The 26,403-nt window shown below is 45.1% G+C and overlaps 1 protein-coding gene across 1 annotated transcript in view; it reads left to right on the top strand.

Moving 5' to 3' along the window:
- Positions 1 to 26,403, top strand: part of SLC47A1 (solute carrier family 47 member 1) — a 945,948-nt gene that overhangs the window by 625,530 nt on the left and 294,015 nt on the right. Inside the window, exons 6-7 of the mRNA XM_078683588.1 lie at positions 8,359 to 8,403; positions 25,768 to 25,865. Of these exons, the coding sequence (XP_078539714.1) occupies positions 8,359 to 8,403; positions 25,768 to 25,865 (143 nt within the window). The remainder of the gene's footprint in view (positions 1 to 8,358; positions 8,404 to 25,767; positions 25,866 to 26,403) is intronic.

Here is a 26,403-nt window from a genome sequence, read left to right on the forward strand (position 1 = left end):
AGAACAGAAGAGAGGGGAAGAAAGGGAGGAGAAGAGAGGGGGAGAGAGAGAAGGGGAGAGCGGGAGAGAGAGAGAGAGAGAGAGCTGACCCTGCGCACCCAGGCCACACTGCTCACCTGCTGCCACCGGTGTGTCTCCAACTACTTGCCTGTAAGTATAGCAGTACACCACGTCACACATCTGAGACAGAGCCGTCATCTGAAACAGAGTCCAGAGACATGACTGGCACAGTACACACACTTGCACAAGACAACATCACCCGCCCCCCCCATGCACACCCAGACAGATGCATCACAGCCCCTCCCGCTGCCCATCGGAGCATGCCCACCTATGCAAACCCGGACCTCACTGCTCACCTTCTGCCACCGGCATGTAGACTGCAGGTCCTACCACGTGCTGCTGCAAGCCACAAGCCCTGTACCAGCAGACTTGGCACCCTCCACAACATGCATCCGCGCTGCGCTGGCCACCAGGTCTCACGTCTGGTGCTGCGACTTGATTACACCATGGCATAGGACAAACCAGGGCACCCGGCAACATCGCAGCCTGCACAGCCGCTCAGCCCTATGGGTGCTACTAACTCTGTGATCCCGGAAGCGAGGCCACGTGGCGGTAGGCCCGTGTGACCTACACTGCTGTCCAGCAAGGCACACAAATCCTGAGCAGTCCGGACCGCCGGGATGAGGCACCATCGCAGGCTGCACACCCGCTCCGCAGCTCAAGGTGCCAATGACTCAGTGCACCCAAAGTCACCGTCCTGTGGTGGGGTGCCTGTTTTGGCCGCAATGCAACGTGTGCCACAAACCCTGTCCAACCCCAGTCAGCGTCCGGTGGCGGGGTGCCTGTGCAGGCCGTAATGCAGCGTGTGCCCCTAACCCTGTCCAACCCCAGTCAGCGTCCCGTGGGGGGGTGCCTGTGCAGGCCGCAATGCAGCATGTGACACAAACCCTGTCTAACCCCAGTCAACGCCACATGGTGGTAGGCCTGTGTTGGCTTCAAGGCCTCGGGTCCGTCATCCAGTCACCAGTGGCAGAGGGGTATGTGATGTCGTAGGCCCCTTATATTTGCGGGGTCACATGGCCCGTGACGCCTGTGCCGGGTGGGTGTGGTGTGCGTGCAAACCTGCCCTCAGGGACTGGCTGTGACATGCTGACAACTAGACCAGTGACCTGCACACCACCAGTGAGTACGCCTGCGACGGGTAGCAAAGAGGCCCCCCTGGAAGCATGAGCAGAGTGATCTAGCCTTCCATACGCCGCAACAGCGCAGGGCTTGCAAAAATGACTCGTGGGCACTGTGCGTGGTTCAGTCCATGTCTGGACAAGAAAGTGGCTGATGCGTGTGTCCCTGTTGTGGTGTCCTCAGGACCTGTGACACAAATTGCTATGTAGCACCCTCTGACTGGCATCCCACAGGATGAGCATCATTGACGCAAGGGAAATCACTGTCCCTACATTCATCCACACATACATACATGAATGATGAAAGGCATGACACAGCAGTGCGACACTGGATGGTTATTGCACATCCAGTGCAGTTCCGCACCTGGAGCGGTACAGGGCACTGCCGAATACACTTCACTATATGGACCCGTGGAGGGCCAGCCAGAGTCCATCCATGGAAAACAAGTACTGCGGAACAGGAGGGGTACAGTCCGCAGTCTGGTCGTCATATCATTGGTCATCAAACAGGATGTAGCGGTCCATGTCGTTGTCCAAGGTGAGTGCATCTGAGTGAATCGGGCGTCAGTGGAAGGTCATGAGGCCATGTGCGGGACTAAACCAGGAGTAGGCCAGGGGGCGGAAATGAATGCTACAGAGTCTTTCTGATCACATGCCCATTCACGTCCTCGTACCCAGATGTTTGCCCTGCCTCACCTGGGGGTGTTGCTGTCACGGGAACCAAGCTCCTCAGGATCAGGACGATGCTCAAAGGGGTCCACCTCCTGACTACCCCACACTCTGACTAATATGTATACAGAGTATAAAGGCAATCAAGCGAGGGATAGGGTTAGGGTAGGAACAGCGGTGGAAAAGGTAAACCTGAAAGAAAACAAGCAAACAGTATGGTACAAAATAAATCCTGGCTACTCTCATGTAATTCTCACTAAGGTCAGAACCATACCTAAAATAGGATTAGTCCTGAGGCGAACCCTTTCTCTCTGTCTCTCTGGCAAGATACTTCTCTCACCGTAGAAAGTTGTTTACACCTGAAAATCAGACACGTTATTAGACTCAAAACCACGGTACCAGGTTATTACGTAGCCACCAATGATCAACATACATACCCACTGTCGCACACCCTTTAGTCCAAAAGAAAAAGTCAACTCCAGCACCAGGTAACTGTTCTCATTACTAGGTATGACTGATAGGGTAATTCAAATATTAGATCACCAAAATGTTAGAAATCACTGATCCTCCTGAGTTCCAAAACACCAGAATGTCAAACCAAGGACTCCCAGAATAACCAGCTGGCCCAGCATTATAGTTCGTTAATCCAGGGTAGTATAACACCAAACATGAAGGAAAACAAGGTCTCTTTACCCGGACATCCACACCAGATGTCTTGGGAGCTTACTGGTCCTCCGAAATCAATACCGCAAACACCAATGTTACGGAAGGAGCCCAGCGGGAATAAAAAGCCGGACACTTCTGCTCCGCCAAGCTGACTTTACTATCCTTTACCCGCAGCCGCGGGCAATAGTAGTTGACGGAAGGAAGGTGGCATACAAGGAGGCAAACAATGTGAGGCACTCCCACCGCAGCCGCAAGCGGAAAGTGCCTAGGGATAGATGCATTCCCGATCAGCCGAGTGGAACGCGCCTGACGGCTCAGAGCCCAACCAGCAACCACAGCAATTAATCCTTTGCGTCTCTGCAGAGAACGCGAAATCCAAGGAAACACGAATAGCGAGCTTCATAGAAGCCGCTCTGAAACGGGAACAAACTCCAACACGGAATCACGTACAACGCTCCATGCGTAGTATGCGATTATATCAGTTAAGTCCCTCCCAGAAAGATGGCCTTCTGGGATATGAAGTTCTGTATCACGAAGTCCTGCAAATTGTAGGCGCAACTTTGTCAGCTCCTGACAGTTGCTGTACTGGCTGTGGCACTGTGTGCCACTGACACCTCAGGTGCGGAGGTGGATTGTCGGCCGCACTGTGTGCCACTGACACATCAGGTGCCGGAGGTGGATTGTTGGCCGCACTGTGTGCCACTGACACATCAGGTGCCGGAGTGGTTAGGCCTGCCACACAGGGAGGCATAGACACACTAGGGGGCGGAGATGTGGATGGTGTGGGGGCAGCAGCAATCAACATTGCCACGCCTTGTGGCAGCAATGCTATGATGAGGATCTACAGGGCATGTTATATCCCAGCTACATTCCGCTGATGTGCAGCGGTGGCTGCCATCCTTTTCGCCTTTATCCGCACCCTGTCCTCCAAGAGCCTTTGAATGTGTGCCAGCTCACGGCTGGCATCGCTGGAGCCACTCTGAGTGGACAGGTTTTCTTCTCTCCCGTGTCATGACTCCAGCGATATCAGTCAGGGCTTGTTGGGAAACAACCTTTACAACGCAACTTTTACAACGCACTACCATTACAACGAAACTTTTACAATGCAACATCCATTACAACGCATGCAATTACAACGCAACCATTACAACGCATGACACTACAATGCACACCACTACAACGCATGTCATTACAACTCAGTCATTACAAGGCATACCATTACAACGCATAACATTACCATCCAACACTTACCCTACTGTTGCACCCCCTGGAGTTAGAATAGTAATTTTTACCCCTACACTATCCAACACTTACCCTACTGTTGCACCCCCTGGAGTTAGAATAGTAATTTTTACCCCTACACTATCCAACACTTACCCTACTGTTGCACCCCCTGGAGTTAGAATAGTATTTTCTACCCCTACACTATCCAATACTTACCAAACATGCAATGCAATGTTATGCGTTGTAAAGGTATTATGCGTTGTAATGGAATGCGTTGTAAATGTAGTTTTAAAAATTTCGTTGTAATGGCATGCGTTGTAATGGAATGCACTGTAATGGATGTTGCGTTGTAAAAAATGCATTGTAAAGGTATGCGTTGTAAAAGTGTGCGTTGTAACATCATACATCCGTTGGAGACCATGGAGCGGGCCTACACACAAGGATGGCGTCAAGCTCGGTTGCTATGTTGCCGAAGCCCAACCAAATCTGCTCTGCGGTCTCCCTCTGGCACTCCAGCACACGGCGTTGGAAGGCCATGTGTTGTTCCTGGGGTTCGTGGGGGGGTGCCGGGGCTGTGGGTGCCTCCTGCTGGGTGCTTTAAGTAGTGGGTGGGGTCTCCTCGATGTATCTGGCATGCCCTGATCCTGGAGGTGAGTGGCGGAAGAGGACAATGATGTCTTGGATGGCTTGGGTGTCGATGCTGGTGTTGTCCTCCTCGTCATCAGTGAAGAGTGGTTGGGACTCCTCTGCAGTTGACGGTGCCCCTGCAAATGTGAAGGGGAGATGGTGTATTACAATGTGTTCACATGTATGTAGCCGCATGGTACATGTTGACATTCAGACAGTATGGAATTGTACATTGTGATACTCTGTAGATCTGGGAGAGGGCCCAGAGTCATTGTGGGTGTGCACTGTGCTCTGCTTGATTGTGCATGTGTGACATTGTGCCAATCTCCACCCGTCCCCCCAGTACCTGGTGGTCACTCACCCTGTTGCGGTTCTGTTGTATCCTGTCGAGCAGTGTCTGATCCCCCGACTCCTGCCACAGTCTCCACACTGATGACTGTCGACAGCAGCTCCTTCATGTCAACCGGCACGAGCTGTGGCATTGGGCCCCCACCTCCAGTCTACGTTGCTGCCTTCTGGTTGGCGGAGAGTTTCTCCTTGGTCCGCCGCTTGATGTCATTCCATCGCCTCTTGACCTTGTTCATTGTCCTCTTGTGCTCCCCGACGGCATTCACCTTGTAAAATGTAATGTAATGTAAAATGTTATTTATATCGCGCAGCAATCGCTCCAATGGAGCATCTAGGCGCTACCTCCGGCAAGTTACCAGATGACATAGTGACTCAGAGTTGGACCAAAAATAAAAGCATGCATCAAACTAGAGTTCTGGCCATGCTATCTTGCAGTTTAAATATCCAAGTTTTTAATTCTTTGCGGAACTCTGTTTCTTTATCCAGATTTCTCAGGGCGGGGGGCAGAATATTCCAGGCTTTTGCACCCAGTACTGCCAGGGACTTTTCTCCACGGGTTTTTAAACGAAACCTAGGAACCACCGAAGTATTGGAATTTGATGATCGTAGGCTTCTGGTTGGGCAGTATCTTTTGAATTTTTTCTGTAGATATAGTGGTCCTATTTTGTGCATTGCTCGAAATGTTATAATCAGAACTTTGAAAAGGATCCTTTTTACAATGGGAAGCCAATGAAGAGCTTTTAATGCCCCTGAGGCTGACGATCTTTTTGGTCATTTTAGCACCAATCTGGCAGCAGCGCTTTGCACCAACTGAAGCCTGTAAGTTACTTCTCTATTTGTGCCAGCATACAAACTGTTGCAATAATCTAAGCGCGACGTTACCAGCGCTACAGCAACAGTTTTCCTCGCCTCCAATGGGAGTATGTCAAAGAATTTCCTCAGGCTTTTAATAAAGCCAAAGCACATTCCTGCCACTTTTATTGCCTGCTGCTTGAAGGCAAGATTGGAATCAAACGTGACCCCCAGGTTCCGAGCAACTATGGTGGTATGAGGCGGTATTTCTGCCCTTTCTGGCCACCATTGCCTGGGAATAAAGTCATTATTAGGGCCTAGCGGAATGATCTCTGTTTTTCCTGTATTACATTTTAGGTGATTCTTCCGCATCCAATCGAAAGTGGCAGTTAAACATTCCTTGAATGTTTCTTCCCATGACTGGTTTTCCCTATCCGTAACCAGTATTAACTGAGTATCATCGGCATATGCTACTACATCTATGCCAAAAGATGATATTAGTTTAATCAGGGGCGCAGTGTAGACATTGAATAATGGCGGGCTAAGGCCGGACCCCTGGGGTACTCCCATCGTCTGTTGTTTTTCCGTGGAGGTAAATTCCCCCAGGGTTACCACCTGTCTCCTGTCCCTTAGGTAGTTTTCCAGCCACTCTAGTACCGTCCCCTTCACGCCAGATGTTTTTATCCGATCTAATAGGATGGCATGGGAGACTGTGTCGAAGGCCGCCGAAAGATCTAATAAAATCAAGACGGCCTTCTTTCCTTGGTCTAGGGCAGTACGAATGGTGTCTGTCGTGTACAGTAGAGCCGATTCTGTTGAATGCTGGGCTCTAAACCACGCCTGATTAGGATGCCATATCTCGTTGACTTCTAAGAACCTGGTCAGTTGTTTGTTAATCAGTGATTCAGCGATCTTACATAATGCTGGGAGAAGTGAGATAGGTCGCAGATTGGAGAGGGTCGCAGGGTCAGGGAGGGTTTTTTTCTGTAAGGGTTTCACTGCCGCAAGTTTCCATTCCAGTGGCACATTGGCCGTGGAAAGTGAATGATTTACGATTTCATTAATCATAGGGTTTACTTCATCTACCATGAGATGCAGGAGTCTTATGGGACAGGGGTCAAATGGGGACCCAGATTTTGTGGTTAAGATTGTCTGCCTTGTTTCTTCCAGACTAATTGGGTGGAAGGTTGCTAACTGGTTCATAATTTCATCAGCACTTCCACCTTCTCTACTAGGTTCCAGAGAGGGAATTTCAAAATCTTTAGTTAGACCCTGTACTTTGTCCTCAAAATAATCAGCTATATTTTCGCAGAGGTCTTTTGAGGGTGGAATTTCCTGTGTTAAAAATGTGGGTTTATTAAAATCATTTACAATGTTAAAAATACATTTTTGTTTGTTTTTTGCAGCGACTATGGCAGATTCGTAAAATTTCCTTTTTGTTGATTTAATTCGAGCATGATAGGTACTTATAACCCTTTTATATTTACCCCGCTCTTCCATGCTATAGTTTTTTCTCCATCTGCGTTCTGCTCTACGGAGCTCCCCCTGTGCTATTTTTAATTCTTGATTGTACCATGGAGCTGATGTTTTCTTAGTATTCTGTTTTCGAGTCCTGTTTGGCCGACCTGCCCTATTTTTTAATTCAACCATCCATTCTCTGAAAGTGCTGGGGTCTGAGGACTCTGAGCCTGACACGGTAGGCTTACAATCCCTAGCTATCTCAATCACGATATCTCACCATATTCCATTTTTGGTGCCCAATGACAAGTTGAAGGTGACGAACAGTTGTTGATGGTGTTCCATCACCTCCGTGACTATGATCCTGTTCGCCTGCGGAGTGAACTTTGTCTTCCTCTTTTTCTTGTCCATGCCCTTCCCTGTCCCTGAGGTTCCAGGCTTGTCGTTCAGGGTGGTTGTGGGGCTGCGCTCGTCATCTGCGCCTTCTCTTGCTGCCTCCATGGTGCTTGGGTGTTGGTCAGTTTGTGTTTGGGTGTTGTTTCTACTTTTATGGTGATTTTTCCCACCTGCCAGGTGTGTGTTGCAGGCTTGGCTGCTTATCGCTGGTTTCCTCATCGCGCTTTGGCCCAGCGCAGGTTTTTTGGTGTTGTGGTTTGTGTTTTTATCTCCATCGAGGTGGTTGAATCGCTGACATTGTCCACGGTTTCGGAAGACTATCGAATGCTACCGACGTGTTGAGAATTCCACGTTGCCACAGGGTTATTTTCCCGCTATAGGCTGCAATGTTGAAAGTTGTGTTACAATACTCTTGCACTAGTTATCACACGTTCTTGTGAATATACACCTAGTTTGTTCTCACTAGAGGACCATATTGCAGATACAATATTATGGTCTTCCTTTCAAGTACAATTTTTCTGAAAGCAAGGGGTGGCAAAAGAAGAGACTGTTTCCTTGTGATTTGTAATTATTTTTCATTATTACATCTTCGTCACAGACCATACTAAGAACAATAATCGGACGGAGAGCATGTGATGTTTAGCATCTATAACTATACTGTCACACAATTTAAGGAATATATAAATTTTTTCCTCGAAAAAGAATAAAAGGATAAAACATCGGGCAGAGTTCCAATATGTTTTGTAATCTTTCCAAAAACGGAAGTATATTGCCTATTTATAGGGCCTTTTCACTGCGCCTGTATAGAATGTGTTAAATAAGTTAGAATCGTTAAAAAATCTGCCTCGGGATCATACCAAAACATGAATTCAAGGACCCAGTACATGTATCCTGCATATTACCTTTAACATACAACACTGCTGAAGCATTTACTTCAGAATGCTCAGAAATGAAAAGTAAATGCTGAGTAATTTTGAGACTTATTTATATTTTTCAGGCCTCCTTCATGTTCCAGTTGCAAGCCAGATATCTACAAAATCAGGTACCTTGGTTTCTTTTGCAAGTCAGTTAACATTTGACAGAACTGGTCTTTAGATGTGAAAATCAGGAGTCCCTCCTAAAAAAAGTAATTTTTGAAATGTAATACCGTATTTTACAGCGTCTCCATAGTAGTACATGAACTGCCAGTGGCCAAACTGCATAACAGAAATAACAAGTAGGCATCGCAATTTCTTTAAGAGAAACACTTCCTGGCAGATTTACAAGCCCTTTGCGCCACTTTCGCGTCATTTTTCCCATGTTAAAAATGACACAAAAGTGGCGCAAGGGCCTTGTAAATAAGCCCCTTCATGTTTATGTACAAAGATGCATTCTGTGTGTGTCGATGTGGGCGTGAAGAGGATACTTGCTCTTGTAATTTCAGCAAAAGAGATAAACATTATATGGCCATGAAATCAGAACTTCTCTACATGATGAACTTACAGAACAGTACTTTGATGGGGCCCACTTCGCTCTGCTTCAGTCCTTGAACCTAAACATTTCCCTGACCTTTGAAGAAAAGAAAAAGGAAGGACACTGTTACTACATATGAGAGGAATCACTTCCCCACTCCTGAGCCCCCTCAACACTATGAATGACCCATAGCAAAATCTAGGTCCGGACAACTCGTGTCTTGTGGGTTGTAATAAATAACCTTCTAACAAATAGGCTCTGAAAGGGACCTCAGAGGCCTAGGAAGGGTGGAGAGATCCTTTCTAAATGAAGGAAAGGGGATATGTACTCTCACAGAAACGTATCACTTACTCCCGAGATACACTGCTTGCCTGGAAACCGACAAAACATTCCCAGTGCAAATACATCCTCAAGGAAGATACTCCCTTTGTATGATGTAGCCTCTGTAACAAACCAGAGGAAACGGAACAGCACCAAGGACTTCGCCTTGGCCTCCTGAATTGCAGATCTTTAGTAAAACATGCCCACGAAATTAACATCCTCATCCAGGACTCGATGCTAGACGTTTTGTTTCTGACTGAAACATGGCTGACCCCGCACAGTGACTTTGACATGGTCAACGCAACACCCCCCGGCTACCAAATTTGCAGCCTGAATAGACCGATCGGGAGAGGTGGTGGCCTAGCCATACTCCACAAAAACCATCTTAAATGTAGAACGGAATGTGGAACTGTCAAAAACTGTGAAAACTGTAATTTCACTATTCAGATCTCTCCATCAACCTCTCTCTCGGGACTTCTAGTGTACCGTCCGCCAGGCTCACTGGGAGAATTCACCAGTACCCTGATGGATCACATCTCACTAAAGACTATTTCAGTCTCTAACTTCCTCCTTCTAGGGGACTTCAACCTGCACTTTCTGGACCCTGCGGACAACGCCGCAGCTAATTTACTTGCTGATCTCACTACAGCCGATCTCCATCTTCGAAATACTAAAGCCACCCATGAGAAAGGACAACTCTTAGATCCAATTTTCACCAACATTAAGAACTTGAATACCCAGGATCCAACCCTTCTACCTTGGACAGACCACATGCTGATCCCTATGCACTGGTCACTCAAAACCACCACTGCACTCAAACAGAAAACAAGGATACGTACTAGACGGTGGTATAAGCTAGTACCAGAGGAATGGGAAGCTAAATTACGTGAAACCGCTGGCCCTCTGTCCACGGACCCAAATACCGCGGACAGAGAATGTAATGATTGGCTAGTCCATCCCCTAGACAGTCTTATTCCTCTTACCAGCACTTTAAAACACGTTAAAAGAATTAATCCCGCTCCCTGGTACACACCCGCCCTCAACGCCCTTAAGAAGGAGTGCAAAAAGTCAGAACGCTCCTGGAGGAAAAACAAGTCGACATCAGAGAAAAACGCTTATCAATCCTCCATGAAAGCGTATAAACGAGCCCTTCACGACGCAAAAGGTGCCTTTTACGAGGAAAAAATAAAAAGTTCCTCCTGTTCAGCCAAGGAGACCTTCTCCATCCTTAAAGAGCTCCTCCATGTCCCTGATCCCCCACAGAAACCCATGGACCCCAAAGCAGCGGAGGAAAAATGCGTCAATCTGGCCACCTTCTTTGACGAAAAAGTCAAAAAAATCCTCACCTCCCTTTCTGCCGCTAATCCTGACATCATAAAGAGAGCCAAGGAGTCGCCCCCACCCGATAAACCTTATCTAGCGTCGCTCGGCCCAGTTACAGAAGAGGAAGTGATGACCACACTCATTTCAACTAAGAGCGGAGCTCCTAGTGACCCAGTTCCCATACGGTTCGTCAAAAACATCCCTCAGACCATAGTCCCCCAATTGACGGCCCTCATTAACATCTCGTTGGCACTAGGAGAAGTCCCCTCAAACTGGAAGGAGGCCGTCGTAAAGGGGCTTCTCAAAAAACCATCGCTAGATCCTGCAGACCTATCCAACAACAGACCTATCTCACTCCTCCCCTGGATAGGCAAGGTCGCTGAAAAACTAGCGAATAAAAAACTGTCACACTTCTTGGAGTCAAACCAACTCCTCAATGACTCGCAGACAGGCTTTAGACCAGGTCAGGGTACGGACACTGCCCTCCTAGCAGCAGTAGAAAAGACCAGGGAAATTATCGATACAGGAGGATCAGTGGCAGTGGTCCTCCTAGACCTGAGTGCGGCCTTTGACACGGTCAGTCACCAGGTCTTAATCCAACGTCTCGATAATATCGGGGTGAAAGACAGGGCGCTAAAATGGCTCTCGTCCTTTCTCTCCCGACGCTCCTTCCAAGTATGGGAAGGTGAAAGCCGCTCCCCCTCCACCCCCCTCCAGTGTGGTGTGCCACAGGGCTCATCCCTAAGCCCCACGTTGTTCAACGTGTATATGGCCCCACTGGAGGAATTGGTGTCACCCTTTGGAGTCTCTATAGTCAGCTACGCCGACGATACACAGTTGGTGGTAACACTCTCCCACCCCAAGCTACAGCCCTCCAATCTCCACGACTGCCTCTCCAATGTACATCAGTGGATGAGTGACTCTGCCCTGAAATTAAACGGCTCCAAAACAGAAATCCTGCTCCTAGGGCATAACGCCACGAATCTCCCCCCTAACATCTGGCCCGCCTGCATGGGTGATCCCCCCACCCCCAAGATGGAGGTCAAGAGTCTCGGAGTATTGCTGGAGACTGATCTCACCTTCAGGACACAGGCAAGAAAGACGGCCGGCATTTGCTACGGTCTACTGAGATCGTGCAGGAAGGTAATTCCTCTACTGCCTTTCCAGTCGCGTCTCTTGCTGATCCAAGGCCTAATTTCATCCAGGCTGGATTACTGCAACGCCATTTACCTGGGCTCTCCAGAATCCACTCTCCAAACCCTGCAAAAAGCCCAAAATGCCGCAGCCCGACTCCTAACGAACAGAACATCTGCCAAACCCGCACTTAGGATGCTGCATTGGCTCCCTATTAGGGAAAGGGTAACTTTCAAGGCCCTTTGTCTGGCCCACAAGGTACTGCACAATACTGGCCCCCCAATCCTGAATAATTGGATCACACCTTACAGACCCACGAGAGCGCTTCGTTCCGAACATGGAAACTTCATCACGATCCCCAAGGTGAAGAAGGCCCGGATAGGTGGCCGTCGCTTTTCGGTCAATACGGGTAAAAAATGGAACACACTCCCCCTGAGCCTCAGAACAGAACCAAACCTCCTACGGTTCAGGAAGTCCCTTAAAACTCTACTCTTCCCCTGAGCCATGATCACTCCCGACTATTTCCCCTTGTGTGTAAGAGGTTCAGCGCTGGGATACCCTCCGGGTGACTACGCGCTCTAGAAAACTTTTAAATAAATAAATAAATAAATAAACACTGAAATAATACTAATTCAAAAAAGGGTTTCCAATTAAGAAAGTGCATGATCAAGGGAAGAAGAGGAAAAAGTAGCTACATCCACCGCACTCCAAGGTGGGAAGAGGAAAAACTTTTTGTTTTATTTACAGCCCTCACCCACTCTAGTAGTGGCATGCTTCATCATTGGGCAGGGTATGCTCAGACGTGGGTCCCTTGCTCACTTTACCACTGGATTCAAGCTAGCCTGGCTGATGGCCGCTGATTAACTAGATAACCGGTCCCAGGATGCTTGTTTCCAGTCCAGGGAAGACATGGCTTGGCAGTTCGGGCTGGACTGTTCCCATGAGGCATAGGGTCAGACTGATTTGCATATGGCCATGTCTGAACTGGGGTGGCGGAGTGAGCTAAAGAATGATGATGGATTAAACCCAGATCAGTTGACTGGGGGTGAGTGCTTGCAATGTTCAACACTCCGTCCATCATCCCCTTTGGTTTTGCTTCATCATTGGGTTCACCCTGACTCTAAAGGTCAGGGTGGGCTCGACCGTACTCCAGGGAGCACTTAGAAGACAATTTGTTTTTATTGCTAGGGGTTTTTATATTCAGATAAAAAGAATACCCAGTTCACCCCTTTATTAGCGGGGTGAACTGGGAATTAACAACTATGGGAAGGGGCAATACGTATATTGTGGTCCTATGACCCTAATATAAATGTGCCAACATGCGTCTGCCCTACTCTATTCATTTATTTATTTATTTATAGAGTGCTAACAATCATCCCGAAGGTTATCACGGCGCTAAGTAGCAGGAATATTGGCCAATGTGGGTCCAGTGCATTAGTCAGGGCGGTATTAGAGAAGAGATCCCCCAGTAGCGTCACCGTGCAATTTTTACAAACATGAACATGTACTTCTGAAGAATAGCTTCAGCGTGCAACAAACGAGAAAAAAAGAAACAAGCATTGGCATAGCCAATAGTTCTCGCCTCAAGATCCAGAATGTAAAATGCTGGTGACAAATGTAGGACTGGATGAAGGTTTTGGCTGCATTGGGGAGTTTATGGCAGCGATATCCAGTAATGTAAACCTAAGCATCCTAGACAGCAGCACGCCTCAATAAGGACCTGAAGAAGGTCAACCACATCTGGTTTCTATATGAAATTCATATACCAGCAATGCATGTCCGTCTGCAGAGCCAACAGTAAAGTTCTTGAAAGGCCTGGTAAACAATGCCACCCTGAGCACAACAGACAGTGTTTAGCTTCAGATTTTTAAGGGATAAGAAGGGGCCCTATTTTTTAAAGAACATTAATTATTTCGGCACCAATTCCACTTACATTTCGTTTAAACATAGAAACAGAAAGGTTGTAAGCGTGTGCTGTGGATGCCATCTGGTGGCTATATGAAGCAATCACCATGACAGGTCGCTCAGTTGTAGTTCTCATGGGTGAAAAGTCAGCGGTAGGGATTCTCCATTTGGAAATACTGTAGAGCAGAGGTCTTCAATGTAGGGAGTGAGCACCCGCGCTCTGCCTTTCTCTTTAAGTCCTGTGAAATGATTAAGAAGCGGTTTCTTGCCATTGCTCGTTGAGCGGTGGGTTCACAGGGTAGTGAGGTACTGGAGCCTGTATGCAGGGCCGGTCCTAGGATATGTGGGGCCCTGGGCAGAATAGGAACACGTGAGGCCTCTAAGCAGAGACAACGTGGGATCAGGTCGGGCCGGCTAAGGGAAGTGTTTTTTGTTTTTAATTAAAATTAAACCAACCCCCGCGACCCCCACACCCGCGACTCATGCTGGCCATGGCTGGGTTTTGTCAAAGGTTGTTAGCTGTTTAAGCAAAATGTATAACAACAATAAATTATTTTCCTTTCACCTTGTTGTTTTGACTAATAAGTAGCTCCTAATCACACATTTGCATAGGATCACAACTAGAATGCAGGGCCATTGCTCTTTGTGCTCTGCAGAGAGACCATATTTTGAATGATCATGTAATCTGAACACCTTTTTGACCCACAGACAGGCACAGTATGAACGTTGTACTGCCTGCATCCTCAACTCCAAAGTGCTCAACTATAGCCTGTTATAAACACCTGGAGGTGACTTAGTACAATGGGTATATCATCCAAGAGTAATATGCTGTGAAATGAAATACAGAAACACACATGCTGCAAAGAGCTAGCACACTTAGGGAAAGCAAGATTAAGTAAAAAATTTGAAATATAAACAGGAACAAAATCACTTCCATGGATTACCCTAACATCAGGACCACTGGAATTATGCAGCAGGAGATGGCTAAATATGTGGCAGGGTGAGTAAATTATGTGGCAAGAAAAGGCAAATTATGCGGCATAATCCGGCACATTTTGAAATAGTATTACTTCATTTTTTGGCCATTTTTAAACTTAATGACACTGTTTGAGCACCGGTTGCACCCCATTAGTACCAATTTAACACTCAAGTTTATCAGTGGGAAACATGCAGCAAGACGTGTCGCTGCATTTTTAGTAACGTTTGAACCATTTGAGATAGAAAGCAATTTTGTTGTGAAAATCTGTAGATTATGCAGCAGATGATGGGTTATGTGGCAGATGCGTCAAATGCATAATTCTGCAGAAGTCGCCGCTGCCCCACTATCGCATAATTCCAGTGGCCCTGACAAACATGCAGCATCAGACTGGGAAAGAAAATAGGCCCAGTACCAAAATAAAAGAGCCCACATTAGTTTATTAGTTAGCTAGAAAAATGTCCCATGTTTGCAAACTACGGTAGTTTTAAACTTGTAAAGATATGCTATGTAAGTATTTTGTAAGGTATGGGAGACTGCACTGATTCGAGTTTGGTGCAGGCAATGTTTGCTTTAATATCATACAAATCAATAGTAAAAACAGGCTCACCTGACCATAAAGCAGGTCATCAACTAACTAGAAAATCGGCCTACACCCTGACCTGACAGAAGGGCTTTAAGAGGGATGAAAAAAACTGGGGGTGTCTCTCAAGGGGGCATTGCTGATTTAATTGAGGGTGTAGCTTAAAAACATGCAAGCTATATAAATCCGTCCTTAGAATAGTGCGCTGCCCGACTGGTATTTTGCTGCCTCTGTCATTGCTTCCATATAAATATATCAACAAGTAAAAGTACACCTACAACAAGCCAGGACTATTGGCTTTGTCAGTGGTTATTAGTTGCATAAGATGAATAATCAACGTCTACGGCTTCCTTGTATATAAAATTGAAAATGCCGCAGTTATGACATGATGAGACTGTGAAAGAACTATAACAAGTCTCTTTGAAGTTTCATTGAAGGTAGGGGAGGGTGGCACTGCTGCAGAGTTAAGATTTGTTTTTTCAATCTGAGGGTGAGGGTAAAAATGGAGAGCGGGCCCGTCTCATCACCTGCTTTTCAGAACTTTCATTCATTGTGCAGACACTGGATCCATGTTTTTGCAGGCGAATTTAAGGACATGAATATAGGGCCCATTTTGAATGTCCATTTTAATTCAATACTGGGTCTGAGACTTGAGTGACCCAGGAGGCTTTAAACCCTGCTGCATCTACTTTTACATGCTGACTCTGCACCTCTTGTCTCAAAGCGGTACTCACACCTATCTGCTCCCCCCCACTCGCACTCTATTCAGTGTGTCTTAACCCTTTAATCCCCCTCTCTGCTCTCTTTCCACATGTCCTAGGTGAGCAATTTCCATTGTGATGCCCAGTTCTATATTTTGTAGTGCGCCCAGCAGGATATTCTGCTTTTGCATTGATACAGGGGCAGGGCAACCTTCACAGGCAAGGGCACTTCAAAAAACTGTCAAATTGCTGTCATGAACGTGCAGATGCAGCCATTAGGCCAACAGAGACAGGCCTGCAGGGGAGATTGCTCAAAAAAGAAAAAATATAAACTCTTAGGGGGCCCCCTGGGCCTCAATAGTCTGGAGTCTGTAAAGGTGCCCAGCCCCACGGCTGCGAGCAGGAGCGGGGCCCTGGGCAGCTGCCCATGCCTAGCGCCGGCCCTGCCTGTATGCTTGGGAGCGGAATGATACGAGAAGAGCTTGTTTTGTTCAGTTGAAGTTGAATCCACTCCAGGGTTTGGACAGACAGCAGAGGCCGGTAAAACCGTTAGTTAATCTAGCTATAGGAGCCCGGGGAAAGAATGTTATTTATGTTTTTAATAAGGCTTTAAGGAGTATAATCTTTAAAAAAATATAAGGAAAACATATTTCAATATAGAAAAGTGTAAATATCTATTTTATTTATGTCTTCACAAGACATTACCACTTGACTTCATGCATCCATTCAACACAATGCCTTGTACATTTCACATCTTCTAACAACCATGATCCAATAGTTGTCATGACGTTGCACATGTGTTTCGCAAGTTGTCGCTTCTTTGGCACAGCATGGGGTGCCGGTGTTGCTTAAGTCAAGCTCCTCTCTCTCGTCCAGCTCAACTTGGCATCTCTAAAGATGAGTCTCGTCTGCAAGGCTGTCGTTGGGCAGATGTGACTCTGTCTGTCTCCCTTCTGATTCTCTTCCATTCTCTCTCGATCACACTCTGGAACTCCTCTCTTTTACCCTGAAAGTCCCATATTTCATCTCTCCCTTTCTCCTCATCACTCTCCAAAACTCTTGCAATGCATATTTTGTTTGATGACTCTCATTTGCTCCCTCTGTCTCTTCTGCTTTCTTATGCGCCTTCTGTTTTCTTTCTCTGCCCCTATTGCTATCCGTCTTTCTGTCTCTCTGCAACTCTTTCCTCACTTTCTCTTTTTTACTTGCTGTCTCTTTCTCGCGTTGAACCTGCCTGCGTGCTTTCTCTCCTGTAGCTCTGTCTCGCTCTTAATCGCCTTCTCTGTCCGCTGTTACTTTTCCCGCTCCACTCCTCGCTGCACATTTGTGTCGCACCCCTCCACGCCCTGCCCTCCTGCCGCTGTCCTGTGTTTGTCTCCCCCATCCTCGCCCTCCTCCCAATGGTTGCTGTTTGATTTCCACCCACCTCCACCACCTTTCCTCGTGCTGCTGTGCAACACGTTTAATGAACTTTGGCAAAACCAATATAAACCTTGTGGCTTTGCCAATGCTTGTCTTACTTTTTATTTCACAACCATTTAAAGTACTACATATAGCATAATGCATTTCTCCTACAGGAAATGACAAAATCATCACTCAATTAGGTACTCAGAAAATAAAGCCCATCAAACCTGTGTTCCACCTCTGTTCTTGTTGAGCCTCAAAAGAATCACAATCTGAGCACAATTATGAGCAACATAAAGAGTAGAGAGCACACCAAATCCGCTCCATTCTGTCTCTGTCCATTCTCCATCTGAGATCTGAATGGTAGCTTTCAATCTCCAAATCAGGCTTTAAGAGTTCAAATCGTAATTTGACCAGTTGAGCGTGGCTCTAGACAGGACAGAGAAAACAGATTAAAATCAGTTGCCAGAGTGGGAACATATACTGTGGTGGGATAATAAGTGCCTGCTTGTCTTTCATAAAATCACAACTGGCTTGGAGAATTTGCACTTTCATTACCAGACAGAGGCTCTTCTTATGCATGTTTAAATCTTATTCACTACTGTCATCACGGCATGTTCTACCGGTTTACAAGAAAAGGTCTTAAAAGTTATTACTGTAGACCAACCTGCTGCTATTAGGTTATCCTCTAACCTAGCCCTGGCCCAGGAAGCTTTAGAAGTCACTGCATCCCCTAGCCCAAAAATCACCATAATGAACTGCATCCATCCCTGATAACTCCATTACCAGTTTCCCCCACCTGCTTGACATAGTGAAAGACACAGGGAATTTAAGTCTTATGCAAAGCTATCAAAAACAGAGGGGCTTCCGTCCTCAACTCTTTAGTTAACCTCCACATATTTCTTAAGCCATTTTACTACACACCATTTCGGATGTAGAGGAAATTCCAGAAAAATCCCATAAGTAGTGGAACTGTGTGCTTGCCTTGTAATATTGAAATGTACACCATGTGGGGAAAATCTTATTACAGAAATATCCAGCACCCTAACATCTGAAGCCCTTCTGAATGACACCAGATAGAATACCATCGCCAACTTAGTAGATAATCATTTAAAAGATAGCCTATCATTATCCACCCATGACTCAAATACATTTAGAACCATGCTCACATCCAACAAAGTTGTTGTATACCTGGGTTAAGGTGGAGTCATATACCTTACTCCTTTCATTAGTCTATATACAAGGGGTATGTATTCCTCTAATGGTCTACCATCCACCCTCTCATGCCTTGAGGAATTAGCTTATACATATATGTTAATCATTCTATAGGACTTCTGAGGAGCAACCAAGGATGGCAGGTGAATCATAGCTCCTGCAACATCCACTTAAACAGGATTCTCACCCTTTCCACACATGCTGCTCCATGCTCCCCAACCTGATTTATATGCCCTGGGAATGCCCCTGGCCCATGAGCTCCTGATATATCTCGAAGCCGCTTCTGAAATTCCTCGCACATCTGCATATGTCAGTTTCTATGCCACCAGATGCAGTCTTTCCTGCGTGGCTGAAATGTGAGTCTATCCATAAGGCTTGGTCACAATCTGAGGGAAGACTGAGAAAAACATTGGATAATCTATTGACAACTCTAGTAAGCCCGGATTTCGTAGCGGATCCCTCCATAATGGTGTGATCACTACCACCCTTTTTTAACTGCCTGCAAATTTGTGCCTGACATCTGCAAACCATTGCAAAGGAAGAAAAGCGCAATTAATCCTCCTAGACCAATCCCGGCCAAACGCATCCGTAACAATGTCTTCTCGGTCCGTAACTGGTGTTACTTTCTGTGATCCGAAAAGATGGGAATGATAGATATGCATTTTTCAGGTCTAGTCTTATCATCCAGTCCCTTGGCTGAAGAATATCCCTTAGACAAACTACTGTCTCCATCTTGAAGTGTCTATATAACACAAACTGATTGAAGTTCCATAGGTTTATGACAGACCTGAACCTCTTGATCTTCTTCTGCACTAAGAAAATTACGGGTCCGATTCACAGAACTAACTTAAGACAAAATCCTAAACTTACTACCATTTTGGTATTCACAGAAAGCACTTACTCATTTTGGTATTCACAGAGAACACTTACTCATTTCGGCATTCACAGAAGTTAGGAGTCCTAACTTTAGGACTACTAAATGCCTTCTGTGAATACCGAAAGTCTTAAAGTTAGGATTTTTCTCAGTTTAGTAGTAGTAAAGACAGGACTCCTAACTTTAGGACTCCTAAATGCCTTCTGTGAATACCTAAAGTCTTAAAAGTAAGATTTTTCTCAGTTTATTAGTAGTAAAGTTAGGACTCCTAACTTTACTACTACTAAATTGAGAAAAATCCTAATTTTAAGACTTTCGGTATTCACAGAAGGCATTTAGGAGTCCTAAAGTTAGGAGTCCTAACTTTACTACTACTAAACTGAGAAAAATCTTAATTTTAAGACTTTCGGTATTCACAGAAGGCATTTAGGAGTCCTAAAGTTAGGAGTCCTAACTTTACTACTACTAAATTGAGAAAAATCCTAATTTTAAGACTTTCGGTATTCACTGAAGGCATTTAGGAGTCCTAAAGGTAGGAGTCCTAACTTTACTACTACTAAACTAAGAAAAATCGTAATTTTAAGACTTTCTGTATTCACAGAAGGCATTTAGGAGTCCTAAAGTTAGGACTCCTAACTTCTGTGAATACCGAAATGAGTAAGTGCCTTCTGTGAATACCAAAATGAGTAAGTGCCTTCTGTGAATACCAAAGTGGTAGTAAGTTTAGGATTTTGTCTTAAGTTAGTTCTGTGAATCGGGCCCTAGGTGTTAAGTGTCAGGTTCACAGTTCTGCAGCAGTATGACCGTGTAAGTTTCCCTTGCGGGAGCGAGCCACGGGCACCATGTGCTTGTAAGTTAATTACAAACATATGGTGTCACACTCGCTCCCACAAGGGAATTGCCAAAAATGCACGCATTGCGATTAAAGGCAATGCAACGCGTGCACGTTTTTGTGGCCAAAATTGAATCGATTAGAAGAGGTCTATTTCCTATGCAGCGCACAAGCTGCATAGGCGAGACCTAAAAATCAAGTGGGGTCAGAGAAGTCTGTTTCATTTGTGACTTGCTGAAGGAGTGAGTCTTGAAAGGCAACTTTGAAACTAGAAACTAAGTGCAATGAACAATTTATTTTCGATCAGCTACAATATCAATGTATAATAGTGCTTGTAGTTCCACAGTGAACATCCCTCTTTTTCTGGTACAGAAGCCTGATAATTCATTAAGAATAGTTTTAGATTATTGACATTTTAATTCCCATAAATGCACATGCTCTACCAAACGCTCATAGTACAGTCTGTTGGAAAAAACATACAAAATGACCCTGGACATTATCAATGGGTTTTCCAGTCAGAATATATCCAAATATAGCGCCTGAATCTTAGTGGCGAACTGTACTGCTCATGGGACATAAAAAAAGCCCTAGTTTTTTTTGCAGCATGAGTTATGGAGATCTGATAGGACAATCCCGAGGCGCCGTCATATATAGATGATATATACATTAGTTTTATGTCTTGATTGAACATCTAGCTATTGTGGACAGAATAGTGAATTTGCTAGCTCGATACAGGTATAAAATGAACTTTATGTAACTTAACATTGCATATTTAAATGAAATTTTTCTTAGATATCAATTATCCAATGAGGGAAAACATTGACACCTGACTTGGTTCAGAAGTGTGCAACTTTATAACCGCCAAAAATACAGAGAAAATTTCAAGCCTTAATGGAATTTCCCCACAAAGATCTTGGAAAAGGCCATAAATGAAGACCTGATGGCCTTTTTGGAGACCAATGATCTTCTTGATCCATCTCAATATGGTTTTAGGCGCAGTACTGCCCAGAATCTGCTTTAGTCATTGTTGCGGAGGATATCCGCATGCAGGTGAATAAGGGAAAGAGGACTGCTCTAATCCTACTGGACCTCTCAGCCGCGTTTGATATGGTTAATCATCATGTGGTAGTCAACCAGCTGAAGACAGGTGGACTAAAAGGTGCAGCCCTAACCCTACTCTGTTCTTTTCTATTGCACAGAGAACAGACTGTGATGTTCAGACCTCGAATCCGTTTTCTCTTCTTTGTGGGGTGCCTCAAGGATCTTCATTATCCCCCAACATTATTTAACATCTATGTCACCCCCTTGGCAAGATTTATTTGATTTCATGGATTCTCTGCAATATCCTAAACTGAAGATACGCAGATAGTCATTTCAATTACATCTGACGTAAATAATGTGCCCAGACAATTTAACAACTGCCTAACGCACAATAATAACTGGATGAATGAGAACTATTTAAAGTTAAACACAGAGAAAACAGAGCTAATACTTTTCGGAAATGACGTCCCTTTCTGGAATGATTTCTGGTGGCCTGCCAATTCCAGCCCTTCTCCAGCCTCAGTCTGTAAAGTGAAAAATCTCAGGGTAATGTTTAACAACCAGCTCTGTTTCTCTGAACTGATCAACCACATTACATCCTCTTGCTTTTATCTTTTGAAGATACTAAAAAATATTTTTCCATTCATTCTACTTGATATGTGAAAACAGTAATAGTTGCTTTGATTTTGTCCAAGATAGACTAATGTATTGCACTCTATGTAGGAATAGACAAACAACTTCAATCAAAGCTTCAATCTCTGCAGAACGCAGCAGCTTGTCTGCTGTTAAAAATCCTAAAATTCGGCTCCATATCAAACATTATCAGTGTCCTTCATTAGTTACTCAATCAGGACAGGGTTAAATTCAAGGCGCTGTGCATTGTGCACTCCAGGGTTTGCAGAAAATCTTTGTTTGGTATTTTCCTCAAAGTGATCTAAGATCTTCCAATCACCCATCCCTAGGGTGAAAAAGGCCAAGTGGGGTGGGAAAAGTCGCTCCTACTAGGCGGATGAACTATGGAATTCCCTACCTTTCTCCCTCAGGTCTCAATCAAACAGGTTCAGTCTTAGAAATTCCCTGAAGACCTGTTTTTTTCCCCAAGGCCAAGTACTTGCTTTATTTCAATGATCAGCTGTAGCATTGTTAAGCGCTAAGATGCCTCGACATTTGCCTGCTTTAGAAATACTTTACTTACTTACTCATGAATGCCATGTTTTCTGGAAAATATTGGGCACAAACAAACATGACTATCTTATGTGGAATGCAAGCAGACATGTTAGAGACTATGGGGCCCATTAGGATCACGGGCGGATCTCCACGGCCTGCATGGCGCTGGCGATCCGCCCGTGATCCGACCACGCCCGCCACCCATTTCCCCCCGCCATATTACTATGGCGGGGGGACCGCGGCGGACGGAAAGACCACCCGCCACTTTAATATGGTGGCGTGTCTGTTAGACCCCGCCAGCCATATTAAGATGGGTGCGGAAAGATGCCTTTCCGTGGCGGCATTGCCGCCACGGAAAGGCATGTGGGAATTGACCGCGGGGGCCCATTGCGGGCCCCCAGTTACTCGGGGGGGAACATGGGGGGTATCTATGGTACCCCCCAGCAGTTCCATGCACAACATGGCAGGCACCGCGCGGTGCCTGCCATGTTGTGCGTGGAAGTGCACAACATGCCTTCCTGCCATTGGGGCGGGCGGTGCTGAGTGCACCGCCCGCCACAATGCCAGGAATGCAGGATGCGCCCGCCATCGTGGTGGGCGCATCCTAAGTGCCCCAACGGGACCCCGGCCCTTATGGCCGGCGGTCCCTTTTACCATGAGGATGGCGGGCGGACAAAGTCCACCCGCCATCCTAATGATGCCCTATATATTTACAATTCAGTAAAGGGGGTGGTGATGGACAGAGCATCTGAATTAAACAGAACACTCATACCCAGTCAAAAGATCAGGGCTTGATCCATCACCGTTTTTTAGCTCACTACACCATCCCAGTTCAGAACCTGGCTATATGCAAATTAGTCTGTCCCTGGCCCAGTGCATCATGGGAACAGGGCAGACCAAACTACCAAACCAATTCTTTACTGGAAAGGAAACAAGCTTCCGGGGACCGGTTTCTGGCATTGCAGCCGTCTTCGGCCCGGCTTGCTTGAATCCTGATGGTGCAGTGAGCAAGGGACTCATGTCTGAGCATACCCTGCCACTCCTATAGTGGCCAAAACGATTCAGTAAAGGGGGTGGTGATGGACAGAGCATCTGAATTAAACAGAACACTCATACCCAGTCAAAAGATCAGGGCTTGATCCATCACCGTTTTTTAGCTCACTACACCATCCCAGCTCAGAACCTGGCTATATGCAAATTAGTCTGTCCCTGGCCCAGTGCATCATCGGAACAGGGCAGACTAAACTACCAAGCCAATTCTTTACTGGAAAGGAAACAAGCTTCCGGGGACTGGTTTCTGGCATTGCAGCCGTCTTCGGCCCGGCTTGCTTGACTTGAGGTATTAAAGAAAACCTAGGGGCATATTACCAAGGGTGACGATAGGCAATTATCGCCGGTTTAGTGGCCGTTTTCAGCCGCTAAGCGGCGATAATTCTATCACTCTATTAGCAAGCTGACGCTAAATGATGTTAGCGAGCGATAGCGAGCGGTTTGGGGCCCGCTTTGCAAGTCAGCGATATTTATCGCTAATGACATGCAAAGTGGGCGTACCCAACCTGTTAGCGACTGAAAGCAGTCACTAACGTAGCTATCGCCTATTAGCAAGGCAGACGTAGCGATGGAAATATTCCCGCTATCGCCAAAAACTAACGCGTGCTCAGACCAGTTCTTAGCCATGTTTTCCAATGGGAGGTGGATAACATGGCTAAGAGCATTTCGTCGCTAATGTGTGAATATCGCTGTATTCTCAGCGACATTCACGCATTTCGCCACTATCGCTGGATATTTTAGCAAAATGGAGAAAAACGTTGCTAATAACATGTTTTCTTCGCTAACATATCCAGCGATAGGCAGTGATAAAAAAAAATCGTCGCTAAGCCTATGTAGCGATAATTATCGCTACTTGTTGGTAATATGTCCCCTAGTTATTAGGGTTATTCCTAGTAATTCATGCTATATATTTGTAGTTTACAGTGAGGGACAGACAACTCAGTTAGAACACATATTCGCACTCCTCTGCTGAAGAGGGCTTAACGCCTACAGAGAAAATACTCACTGTGGTGCAGAAATGAATATTGAAAGAGCATTCTTTGCACAGTAGAAATAGATAATTATAGTCTTTCCCATACTTACACTAGAAGCAGTAATAATTGCAGCTCCTTCTAATGATCAGGCTCTACATCTGCGCTGGGTGCAGTAGGACTCTTCCCTAAATGCTATGACCCTACACTCCGCATGCAAAACATTTTACAATACACACAAAACATACTGAAATTACTAAATATTTATTCAGGCATCTACAACAGCGTTTCACAGATGGCTCTGCACATCCTATGTTGGAAGTAAACACAAATACTCCATGGCTTGTGTAATGTAGGTAATTTTTGAAGGTGGTGACTTAAAGCCATTACACAACCACTAAAGTTTTCAAGTGATTCCACTGCACGACTCAAAGAAGTCCGTGCCCTGTTACCTGTTACCTGCTGAGCCATCAGTTCCCACATTTATTGTCTTGGATTCAGTATTTTGTGTCCAAGGATATAATGAAGATTAATCACACTGGCGCTTAATCCAGCGATGCAAACTCTTCTGTTTAAATACGAAAAATGACTAATAATATATTTTCTACTAGTTCTTCACGTTTCATTATTGTGACTCCATGAAAAATTATGTATTTGCATATAACCTTCACCTTTGAATTTCGCACGATTGATAGTGCCATGCAAACGATCAAAATATAAGAATAATTTGAATCAATTACATAGTTAATATTCAATATGTATGGTCTACACTATTAAATTCATGTAGACATAATTACTAATATTTTTCCTCTTATTAATATTTATCAATCCAGATGTTGTTTCAGTTAACATTAGGTGAACTATTAAATCATAACATTTGGTAGTATAAATAATTTAGGTGTCCAGTGTTGTTCTGTGTTTTGTGGTCCTATATGTTCTTCAGCCAAACACATGTCATATAAAGCAAAGAGAATCATGTACGATTCTCTTTCCATAGCTTGTCAGCATTTTAGTATAGGTGGTGTCTAAAATAGACATTTGTTTTTTCAGTGTTGTTATAGTAATACTTTGTTTTTGAGGCGTTGTTATAGTAATAATGCTGTAATTATGGAGCATCAAATATTGTAATGTAATCAGAATTAATCATGTGACATCTATTCCCGATAAGATTCAGATCGAAGGTCATATGGCATCTCTTACCATAAGGTCATTAAGGTCAAAGGGTGTGTAATGCCGCAACCTCTGGCATTTTGGTAAATAAACTTCCATACCCTCCCCGCCATCCCGTCAGGCATAGGGGGAAGGCTGACTCCAAGAATGAGTTTAGCTACAAACACTGGGTTACTATTATGCTTTAATGCATGACCATGGGCAGTTGTTGGTTTTTTTATGTGCATAATACCCAATAACCCTGACCAGTAAATACTACTTTTCTTTCTTTGTCGTTTGCAATTTAGGGAATCATTTTTCCACAGGTTATAACAGGATTAATTGCTAACTTCCTGAATGCTGGTATAAACTACATCTTTCTCTATGTGCTGAGCCTAGGAATAATGTAAGTTTTCTAATTTCATTTTTCAACTTTATTTATGCTTTTTAGGCCAGTAATGAAATAACATTATTGCAGTTTCATAACTATTTCTTCAGCTTTGGCTGCTGAGAATACAATTATTCTTCAAGGTATATATATATCACACGGTCTCCTATCATTTGGCATAGTCACATATCATTACAGGTAATATTGCCACACCTTATTCTAACACTGTGTCTACTGTCCAGCTATCACATCTGACACTAATACCTTTTTCACACACTGGGGTCGGCACCTCTTCCCTTCTGCATAGAAACATGTGGAGAGGGCCCAGATTCCTCTGGCTCTTGAGGTGGTGGTAACAGGGCAGAATATATCTCACTGTTTTTATTGGAATATGTGTCTTCCAATAAAGTGCAATGCCAGGGCCTATCAAGCAAAGTTATAAATATGTATCCGCACAGTATGATTGGCCAGTCAACGGTAGGGCTATTTTGCGACAGGCGTTAGCCAAGACCTTTTAATTTTACTAAAATTATGTGTATATTAAATTTACTTATAG

Source organism: Lissotriton helveticus, chromosome 3_1 (assembly GCF_964261635.1).
Source record: "Lissotriton helveticus chromosome 3_1, aLisHel1.1, whole genome shotgun sequence".
Classification (NCBI taxonomy): domain Eukaryota; kingdom Metazoa; phylum Chordata; class Amphibia; order Caudata; family Salamandridae; genus Lissotriton; species Lissotriton helveticus.